This window comes from Aulostomus chinensis, chromosome 4 (assembly GCF_037954235.1).
Source record: "Aulostomus chinensis isolate RoL2024-O1b breed Wild chromosome 4, RoL_Achi_v1.0, whole genome shotgun sequence".
Lineage (NCBI taxonomy): Eukaryota > Metazoa > Chordata > Actinopteri > Syngnathiformes > Aulostomidae > Aulostomus > Aulostomus chinensis.
The window spans coordinates 10061520-10072598 of record NC_141323.1 but is presented as its reverse complement, the minus strand read 5'-3'; the positions used below and the strand labels follow the sequence as shown (position 1 = coordinate 10072598).

At 51.3% G+C, this 11079-nt stretch overlaps 1 protein-coding gene across 2 annotated transcripts in view; it reads left to right on the top strand.

Annotated features, from left to right (window-relative positions):
* The window catches only part of itih5 (inter-alpha-trypsin inhibitor heavy chain 5), a 14929-nt gene extending 4175 nt beyond the window's left edge, over positions 1-10754 (top strand). For both annotated transcript variants that reach the window (XM_086201687.1, XM_086201688.1), the window contains 10 exons: positions 328-608; positions 754-923; positions 1140-1256; positions 2746-2917; positions 3013-3322; positions 5640-6310; positions 7037-7093; positions 8320-8436; positions 8504-8881; positions 9707-10754. In XM_086201687.1, coding sequence (XP_086057813.1) covers positions 328-608; positions 754-923; positions 1140-1256; positions 2746-2917; positions 3013-3322; positions 5640-6310; positions 7037-7093; positions 8320-8436; positions 8504-8881; positions 9707-9966 — 2533 coding nt within the window. In that variant the 3' untranslated portion in view covers positions 9967-10754. The remainder of the gene's footprint in view (positions 1-327; positions 609-753; positions 924-1139; positions 1257-2745; positions 2918-3012; positions 3323-5639; positions 6311-7036; positions 7094-8319; positions 8437-8503; positions 8882-9706) is intronic.
* The last annotated feature ends 325 nt before the right edge of the window (positions 10755-11079 follow it).

Genomic DNA, 11079 nt, shown 5'->3' with positions numbered 1-11079 from the left:
ACCGCTTGGACCGCCGCTCTCATGGCTCCACCTCGTGGCTTCGTCTCAGGTCCAGCCCTCCCACAGCTGCAGCTCCTCCAGCGCCGGTTTATTTATCCTCCTGGGAACGCCGTCTGGAACTCACACATTCAAGCTGCAGCTGGTTTGATTTGGGAGAGGCAGCAAAGACACGCGAATGTATGATTGAAGTCACGTGTGTAGAACCGGACCACGGTTCGCCGCTTCATTACACTGACCGCCGCGAGTGCACCAGTGCTTCCATGATGTTCGTATGTCTGTGGTGACGTTCTGCCAGTAAAGGAACCTGTTTCTCCCCCTGTCCTTTAGTCCTGACCCGGAGATGGAGGTTTTCCGGATGAAGGCCAGCATCCCAGGTCGGAATCGAGCTGTCTTCCTGCTCACCTATGAGGAGCTCCTGCAGCGCCGCCTGGGGCGCTACGAACACGTGACCCGCCTACGACCGCTACAGTTGGTGAGCCGCCTCAGCCTGGACGTGACCATCGTAGACCACTCCCCCATCCAGGACCTGCAGGTTCTGCTGCTCCGCAACGGCAGGAGCAACGCTGCTGCCAATGCTGGATCGGGGTCGAACACACCCACCACAGCAGGTTCAAACACAACCCGCCGCAACTAAAGTAGAACTTTCCAGCATCCTGACCTTGATCCGGGTCTGCTGTCGGGTCGCGCACCCTCCGCCCGCTTTGGTCCTCGTCCAGTTCCACCACCAACGCACTTCCTGTCTTTGTTCTCCAGCCAAGTCGGAACTTCCCGTCGCCACCGTGATCAAAAATGAAAAGAACTTGTGTAAAGTCACCTTCAGCCCGAACATCATGCAGCAGGCCAAGATCACCACCAACGGCATCCTGGGAGACTTCCTGATCCGCTATGACGTCCAGAGGGACATGGGCATCGGAGACGTCCAGGTGAGCCTCCCCAGCAGCCGGACCAGACACACCAGCAGGGAAACCAGGTCACACAACCCCCACCTGTTGGTCGTTCACTCCTCTGGCCTCCCACCCTCATCTCACCCCTCGGTCTCCAGCTCAGCTTCAGGTTCTGCCAGTAACACACAGCTGTTCTCTCTGTCTCTCTGTCTCTCTGTCTCTCTCTCTGTCTCTCTCTCTCTCTCTCCTTCCCAGGTTTTAAACGGTCATTTTGTCCACTACTTCGCACCGAAAGACCTCCCTGCCGTCCCCAAGAACGTGGTGTTTGTGATCGACACCAGCGCCTCCATGGTGGGGAAGAAGATCCGGCAGGTGAAGTGGAACGTTTTCATTTCGCTCCAGCAGCTGCTGGATTTGGGTCAAACCAACTGAATACACACAAACCCCCTAAACTCAAGCCAAACGCTCGTCAGGTAAATCTCTCCATACGCCTGCCGGGCTACTTCCTGCTAGCCTTCTGCTACCTTGAGCAGCGAGGCTTCCTCACAGGAGCTTCTGCGATAACAATGACAGTGAGATTCTGATGCTGGGTGCAGCTCAGGTGCCGTTCCTGGTTCCTGAGTGCAGCTGCTGGTTTTTCAAAGTTATTTAAATCACAAATGGACCGAATCCCGGCGGCACTCAGGGGTGTTTTATGTTTTTTGGCACATTGAAGTGGAAAACTGGAGAACAACTTGTCTTGACCCCCAGTTAATCTTTTCCCAATGAGCACTCTTCCCTTCTCATGCTGAACCCCAGAACTCCATTTAGAAGAAGACGGAAACAACACATCTACTGTGGGGGGGGGGGGTCTGAGGATTGAATCTTGGACCCTGGAGCAGAGGAACTCTCATGAAATCACTGCTACTTTTCCAGAGAGTTCCGGGGGAAATGCAGACACAGTTTTCGCCCTGTTTTCAAGTAGAATTTCAATGATTGTAGTGGATCAGAAACCTGGAACGCCGCCTCCTCACTCCCACTCTGGAACATCAGGATCAGACCTTTCCTCCATCTGTAACAGTAGGCTGATAATCCCCCCCCCCCCCCTCCACCCGGTGACGGAGCCGATCTCTGCAGCTGCTGCGAGAGAGGAAACTGACAAAGAGTGAAAAACAGACCAGCAGCGACGAGTTAGAAACACCCAGCACAAGGCCAGGCTGTGAGGGAGGAAGGTCAGCGGCTATGGGGTAATGGAACTTTCTGGACAACAGTACCCGCGACCCCTTGATCCGTCCCCCCACCCATCGCCAGCCCCCAGTGGTCCGCAGGAACAGAACAACAAGTGTGTTTTGATGTGGCTCCACAACAGAGGGTTTCATTGTGGGTCAGTTTTCAGTCCTCTTGTATACAGCCCATAAGGACGTCTACACCCCCCTCCCCCCCAGCTACAAATTCTATATTACGACCCTCAGAACCTGAGACGCTGAGCGCTGCTAGCAGCTAGCGGAAACAAACTCACAGTTCTGTTCATCCGTCTGTAAACCTGCTGCAGAAGCAAACACGATGACATACTTCAGTGGACCATTTGGTTGCAAAATGAGATGATAAGTTGGCCGCCACCTTGGAAAAAACACGGGCGCCACCCAAATATGCGGAGTATCGTAATGATGTCGCCTGGTGGAAATTAGTTTACACAAATAACCGTGAATGACAAAATCGCACCAGCATTTCATAGAAAAATGCTCTGCAGAATCCTGCCCGACATCTCAGACCCAAGACTGCAGACAATGAACACATCAGGTTTTGCTTCCTGCCTGTCAGACTAAACTGGGGGCTGAGGACAGGTTTGTCAGTAAGAACGTGTCGTTTCTCGTTCCCCCAGACTAAAGAAGCCTTGTTCACCATCCTGAGGGATCTGCGTCCTGGCGATCACTTCAACTTCATCAGCTTCTCCAGTAAGATCAAAGTCTGGCAGCCCAACCGCCTGGTACCAGTAACGCCCCTCAACATCAGAGACGCCAAGAAGTTCATTTACATGCTGATGCCGACTGGAGGTGAGACGCTACGTGAATGGAGTTCAGTTGATCCCCACCAACATGACTCTGTGTTTTGTTGCATCTCGTTCTCGTCGCATTTTCATTCCCTGCAGGCACCAACATCGATGGCGCCATCCAGACGGGCTCCTCTCTGCTCCGGCGTTACCTCTCCGGCCCCGACGCCACCCCCAACAGCGTCTCCCTCATTATTTTTCTCACGGACGGACGGCCCACGGTTGGGGAGACCCAGTCGATGGCGATCCTTGGGAACACGCGCTCAGCCGTGGAGGAGACCTTCTGCATCTTCACCATCGGGATTGGGAATGACGTGGATTACAGGCTGCTGGAGCGCATGTCCCTGGAGAACTGTGGGATGATGAGACGCATCCACGAGGAGGCGGACGCCAGCGCCATGCTGAAAGGGTGGGGGAGAGTTTCCTGTTCCTTAAGAACATGTCACAGTTTATTCATCTGGTCTAGTTTTGTTTTGCGAACCTGCGTATCAGCAGTTGGGGGTCGTAGGAATCTTGCAATCATGTGATCTGGTGCAGTGTCTGTAGTTTGAGGGGCAACCATGAAGAATCTTTGGCTTTAATCTTGGACTTAGATCTCAGTCCTGTCGCTGTCTCAGACCCTGGACCCTCTGACCCCCTTTGACCCCAGTCTTCAAAGTTGTCACTGCACTTCCTCGAGGCACCGGCACAGGACACGCCACGGTTGACCGTGATCAGATGAACAGCTGTTGAATTAATCAGGTCACAGGCCGAAGAAAGAGAGACTCCTGGTGACTTCCAGGGTTGGATGACTGGGAGATTTGGGATTCATGCTCACCTTGGAGGCCACGAACAAAGTCTAACAAATCTGCCCAAAAGGATCACGTCATCTTAGTTTCTGAGTGATCCTCGAGCCTCTCAGCCAAGGCAGAACCCCGCCAACTACTAAGTTTGTAAAATGGTGGTTTCTGTAATCGTGAACAGACCTGACATCAAATTTAATGGGTTCTTCTTTGGCTCGTGGAAGTTTGTGTGTGTCAGTTACATCGAGGGAACAAAGAAAAAGGTATGAGACACAAAATAAAGAGTGGAAGTGTGTGCCAGTCCAGGACACGGAACCTTCTTCCTGTTTTTGTCCTGTTAAAAGTCCCCGTGTGGTTTTCTAGTGACGCATTTTCCCTGCGTGAAAACAAACGAGGGGAAAACGCCTTTACGGACTCATCAGCTGATTCAAATCAGAGCAAACAAAGCACAGGTGTGAAAAGACCCTAAAACTGTTGTGGAGCGAGTCCCGACCCGTGAAACTGGTCTCAGTCACGCCAAGCGGCCGCATCTAATAGTCTATCTCCCGTTGGATGTACTTGTGGGGGATGAAACGTGCCTCGACTCAGAAGCCAGACTTCTGCGCCATCTTGATTCTGCCCTGTCACCACTGTTTGTTTCAGTGTTCATTTTATTTTCTGTTGAGTTCAAAGCGGCTCGAGCCTCCAGTGTCGTGCTTCCTCGACTCCACACCAAGCGTTAAGAGCATAAAGCTACTTTGCATTTTCACTTGATTATTACTTTCCGTCCACCCTTTCCTCTCATAAAAGGACACTCAGCTTCTTGTTAATAAATTAGCTCGACTTAATCCCTTCGTGTCTCGCCCTCCGACACGTCGCTCCATCTCTCGTCACGCAATGAGCGCACGAAGACGGTGAATGTGGCGGCGTTGACAACAGACGTCTTTAATCAACTTGAGCATGTGACAGCCGCGGACAACACGCCTCCTTCTCCTTGTCCTCCTTGCCGAACCCTCCTCACACACACACAATGTGTTTGTTCAGTTGAGCAGGAATGTGTGTGTGTGTGTGTGTGTGTGTGTGTGTGTGTGTCCTCCATCCTGTCCTTGTCACGGTGCGGCGAACCTCATCACCTCTTAACCAGCATGTTTGTTCAAGCAGAACAAGGAGTATTATCTGTGGAGGCGTCTATCTGTTAACTCCCCGCACATACTCAGACGCAGGTTTCACAACACACACACACACACACACACACACACACAGTCTTTTATGAAGGTGTGCATGAACTCTAAAGTGGGGTGACAGTGGTGTCGAAAGGTTGGACGAGCAGATTTATGGCCTGAAGGGCCAAACCTACGGCTGAGGTGTCGTCAGGCAGAGTTACAAGACACTGGATACCAACACTAATGCTAACCCTGGTCCCAGTGGGGCCATTTAAGACCACGTCCTCAAACCTGGGCTAAAACCAGCACTGGTCCGACAACGTGGTCCAGTGCAGTGTTCCGTCTGCTGGTTGAACACTGGTTCTGTTCATTTGGCCGCTTGTGAAAACAGGAACTGTCCTCTGATGTGGACCAACTCAACTGATCCAAAACCACCTCTCTTAAAAATTCTTGTTCCACATTCAAGTGAACGCTTGAGTGGTTCGATTGTAGTGCGAGCAAAGATCCGACCCCCTGACCCGACCCCAGGATTATGTGCCGTCTGTGCGTGACATTTGTTCAGAAGAGGACTGACGTGGACTTCTCAGTTCGAAAGACTTCTGTGAGCACATTTGCGTTCGTGTTCACAATGAAATCAGGCCGAAGGTGCAGGAGGGACTGATCGACCAGTCGCTCTCATGGGCAAATGCAAACTGAATGTTCTTCGCTCCACAACACGCGAGACACCTCCACCTTTTTCAACCCGAAGCTCAGTGTAAAATTATTCTGCCACAATCCCAAACGTCTCCTCGTCCCTCTCCAGGTTCTACGATGAGATCGGAACGCCTCTGCTGTCCGACATACGGATCAACTACACCGAGGACTCGGTCCAGTACGTAACTCAGCATCTCTTCACCAACTACTTCAATGGCTCAGAGATCGTCATCGCCGGAAAACTGACCAACCAAAGCGCAGAATCCCTCCACGTCCATGTTACCGCCAGCAACAACGACAAGAGCATCATCCTGGAGACGGACGTGCCGCTGCAGCACCGACAGTTAGAGACTGAGAAACACGTGAAGGCTGCTACGGCGGCGCTAACGGCTGGAGCTGGGGTTGCACAGGAACTAGGAGTGGCTTTGGGTTCCATTGCTGGTGACTTTGTGGAGCGTGTCTGGGGGTTCCTGAGCATCAAGGAGGGCCTCCGGTCACGGTTGCGCAGTCAGACCAGCAAGGAGAGGGAACACCACATCCAGCGTGCCACCAACCTGTCCCTGACTTACCACTTCCTGACTCCCCTCACCAACCTGGTGGTGGAGAAACCTGAGGTCCGAGCTGATGGCAGCATGGCCCCAGCGCCCACCATCGCCCCGGCCACTGGTGAGGCTGGTCCGTACGTCAATGAGCTGCCGTCCGACACGGATGAAGTGGAGCCACAGACACAGGATGGAAAGAAGTCAGGAAGACAACGCCCAGCTCCCAACAACAACATGGGTAAGGTGGTGAGTCCTGGATACGCTAGAAAGGGAGGTTAGCATCGGTGCTGGAGGGCTTTTCTCCTGAGAGAGAGCAAAGAATGCCAGCGAAGGCTCCCCTCTATGGAGGAGATCCATCCATCCATTTTCTTCTGCTTATTCCTGCTAAGGGTCGCGGGGGGTGGAGCCTATATGGAGGAGATGTTTTCTCTCTTCTACCGACTGGTTTGAGCTTCTTCATCAGCTCATTGATCTGATTACTTATGATATTTCAGTCGGTTCTGAAGTCTTCTGCCCTTTTCCAAACAGTTTCTGTGACCAGTTCCAGAATTAAAATGCAAGGAGCCAACAAACGCTAGCAGGGCTGGCGGTAATGAACGACAGCCTACATGCTCTCACCAATCACGGCTAAACTTTGGGGAAAATGTGCTCCCATCAACCATATTTTCATCGGTTCAGACACACAAAACAGTTCATCAATGTGGGGCAATAATTGTTTTGCGATTCAATGTTAATCATTAATTTTATTTTGAAAAGGCTGTAAACAGGGTATTCTACACTTGCAAAACGATGAACAGTGGAAGGTTTGTCTGTCAAGGTTCTTGGACTGAGTTATACACTTCAGCTCCTACATGCAAGAAACACTCTGGATTTTTTCTGTCACTTCAGTGCTTTTTCATATTGACAGCTTTTCAAGTGCAGGGTCAATAAATCGTTCTTCCTCTTGTCTGTATTCTCGTTCTAGCAGGAAAAACTGAGAGGCGACTGGCCAAGAAATCTGTCACCATCACCAAAACATCAGGTGACTCCACATTCTCTCCCTCCCTCCCTCCCCCTTTCTCTCCAGTGTTTGTACATGTGTGCCAGCTGATAACCTCTGACCTCTACAGTAGAAGCTGTGTTTGTGCTTCTGGTGGTTATGAGGCTCCATAGGAAGACTTGAAAGAAAAGTGGCGGTGGGGGACTTGCAGCACGCACACACACGCGCACACACACACTCTACTCTCTGAGTGGGCAGCCTGTAATTTGGCTTTTTCATCAGGTGGGGGGGGGGGCCTCTGAACATTACCTGAAAAGCGGAAAGCACCCAGCGTCTAATTGAAATACCAGCTATTATGCGGCGCTTTAAACATGCAATTGCGCGTTTGTGAGCAGGTACACACTGCGGCCAGTGGGAAACCCGCATGTGTGTGTTACAGTAAAGACAGGGATGCTGTCGCAGGTCGGTAGAGCGGTAGAGAGCTAATGACCCTGTCATTAGTGGCGCTCTATCATCACCCTGCTACTCATCTCAGCCGGTTCTCACAAGGCCGAGACGACTCCAGGTAGAAACCATCTGATTGAAGAACCAAGCAGGCGCAGGCGTCGTCGCCCAGCCACCGGCACTGTTTTTGTCATCAACCGGAGCCTGGAGTGAATTTTATGCTTTTATTTTATCGCTAAAGTTCAATTGATGACAGGAAGTGGGCTGCAAAAAAAAAAAAAAATAGATGAAAGGATTTTGCAACAGAGTTTCCAGGCCAGGACCTGCAATGTAGACGCGCAGTTCAGTGTTTCAAGTGTCACAAGCCGCATGCACACAGGAAGAGACCTGCAGCGATGTGGCGACCAGAAGATGAAGTCCCAGCGCACCTGCCCGCAGACGCCTGCTCGCCAAAGTCCAGTCCGCTGGACTGGGCGAGACTGTTGGAAGAGGCGGCCTTCAGCACGGTACGCCCGCACGGACAAGCAACTACCGATGGGAGCAAAGACACAGCTGATGAAGAGATGAGGAACATGGGTAACACGCAGGTTACCTCGGCAACCAGAGCCTGGAATGTCCATCAGCGACCAACCAGCAGCAGCACATCGAAGCTGTAAAGTGGACTGAAGCAGGTTTTTCTTGCTGCAAAGATGGAAAACTACCTCAAGGGGCCACAAGCCAAAACACCTGGACCTGAAAATCCCAGACCCAGTAAAACCCGAACCACCTGCTGTATGCTTGTATCAGTGTATGAAGCTGCTGTGTCTGTCTCTTTCTGACCTCAGCGGATGGCGACCCACACTTCGTGGTCGATTTCCCCCTCAGCAAACTGACGGTGTGCTTCAACATCAACGGCGAGCCTGGGCACGTCCTCCGCCTGGTCTCTGACCACAAGTACTCCGGTGAGATGCCAGTGACCATCCTCACAATGGTTTCATATTGGGATTTAACCACGTGATCTTTCTCCAGGTGTGACGGTCAACGGTAAGCTGATTGGCGCCCCAGCTCCTCCGGGCAGCCACAAGAACCAACGTACTTACTTTAGCACCATCACCATCGTGGTGGATCGTCCCAGACGCGCCTACATTGAGGTGACGCCGAAAAAGGTCATCCTGGATGGGCAGGACCGCGTGGTGCTGCCCTGCCAGTCCACCATCTCCGTGGACAGCGGCGAACTCTCGGTGGCGGTGGTGGAGAAGTCCAACGTGACGGTGACGGTGGGACAGAACATCAGCTTTGTGATCCTGCTGCACCAGTACAAGAACCCAGCACCCTACCAGAGAGACCATCTGGGGTTCTACATCGGGAACAGCAAGGGGCTGTCCCAGAAGTGCCATGGGCTGCTGGGTAGGTGCTACTCTCAGCCACTAGGGGCCGCTATCTCCTGCGTTCCACAGAATTAGAATCGGGTGCAGTACTTAAATTTGACTGGTCCTTGATGGTGTCGTTGGGTGTCAGAAATGTCATGACAATCTGCCAGTTTTAGTTTTCCTGACTGGAAAATCCCGCCTGACAACCACAGAGTTGTAGTGTGTGTTCATGCAGCTGGCGAGTGGGAAAGTTCCCGATCGGAAAGCTCCTTCTTCTCATTAAAGAGGGTTCACATAACGACGGCAAACAGGGAACGTGGTCGGGGCCAGACAGTCTGCTCCAGTTCTGCTGTCAGAGTGGAGAACAGTGGCAAACTTCCTCCTCGCTGTTGAGGAGTCAGAGAACCGAAGCTCCGGAGGCCCGCGTTTCTACCGACTCGTTTCAGTGAGAGACAGCGAGTAAGATCACCTGAGCCATTTAGCTCGCCGGCAGCTTCGCTCAACTCGCAATGGCTCACGAGAAGTTTGCCTCCATTTGTGAATCCTCACCACCACACGTCAGTGATACGAAAACCTTTTTTTTTTTTGCTTTTCAAGTTGTAGTATTAGAAGTAGTAGTACAACAGGCGTCTACAGAATGCAGAAAACACCAACCACATATGAAGCTAGCATGAGGCTAAAGGAGAGTTTGGAAACAGCCCTTTTTGCTGTTGTTAGCCGTCAGTCTCCGTTAGCTTCAAGCTACATACACATGGCTGGCTCCTTCTGCATTCTGCGGTGAAATGAAGACTCAAGCACCGTGTCAAGGCGTGCCATTGGCCTTCAAAGACTGACATGAACCTCTGAATCGTTCTACTTTTAGGCCAGTTCCTGTACCAGGAAGTCGGCCTGGCAGAGCTTCAAACAGAGGGAGACGCGAGGCCCTCGCCCATCCTGAAGGTGAAGGACCGTTCCGTGCCGGTGGTTCAGAAGAACAGGCAGATCTACAGCGGCACGCAGAGCGTCAGCTGCTGGTTTGCCAGAAACAACGCAGCAAAGCTGATAGACGGACGATATGAGGATTATTTGATGTCACACACGTTCGACACCGGGGACTGGTCACACGGGACGAACAGGGTCTGAGGCAACCGCCGTGAACTGAAGCTGCGGCTTTTCATAACTTCAACTAAAGTTCTATTTCACCCAAACAAGTACCATTTGTTGGTCCCCTACCCACCGCGAGATGTCTTGAAGCTTAGTTTTTCCTAGCAGCTTGACGACTTGGTGACGGGAGATGAAGTGCTGGCGTCGTTGTTGCTGGAAGCTGCGGGAGGCGAACCGCAAAGCGCCCGTTTACAAACGCAAACCCTTCGACAAGTCCTCTCTACCCAGCATTTTTACACCTTTATCCTGTTTTTCATCAGAAAAAAAACCCATTAAAGTGTTGTTTTCTGTGGGAATTTGTACCACACACAGTGGAACGGCGAGGTGCTTCAGCCGGCGCTCCGTCACCGGAGTTCTGATTAAATTCTCAGGAATTGCGCAGCTCTGCTGTTGGTCTCCTTTAGCTTCCAGCAAACGTTTTCTGAATTATGGAGTCCAAGAACGAAATATCCTGCAAGGAGGAAAAGAAAAGATTGATCCAACGTATCCAACAGCCAATTACGATACACAAATGCTAATTTTTGGGTGAAGTATCACTTTAAATCTCAACTAATAAACTCTGTACTCAAAAATATCTTGTGCCGTTCAATAATGGTTCAAGGTGCCGAACCTTACCTGTCACTTTGCTCCCCAGGCAGGTTTCCCTCTTGAATATATTTTTTGTATCATTTCTAATAGAAAGTTCATGTTTTTTCAAAGTATTATGTGTATTTTTTTTTACAATCATTTTGTAATTATAAATAAAACATTTAAACCGACATTTTAAATATTTAAAACAGAGAGAATTCTCTTTAATTTGACTCCCTTCAAGTTTTTTTCGTCACCTGACACGAACATTAACATGTCTCCAGTTCACACCTGGTTACCACGGAGACCAACCCAGGTAACTAACCCCTTGTCCCAGTGTCAATTACAGCATGTGCTCGCACGCACACACACACACACACACACACACACACGGGTCCCTATAGTCCTCCCTGTCATCAACTGGAGGTCACAGGTCTGCTCATCCAGCCCACACAGGTGTGCTCTGTCCAGGTAACGCCCACCTTGTCTGTCAACGTGCCTTCCGCCCATCGCTGCCACCGCAGG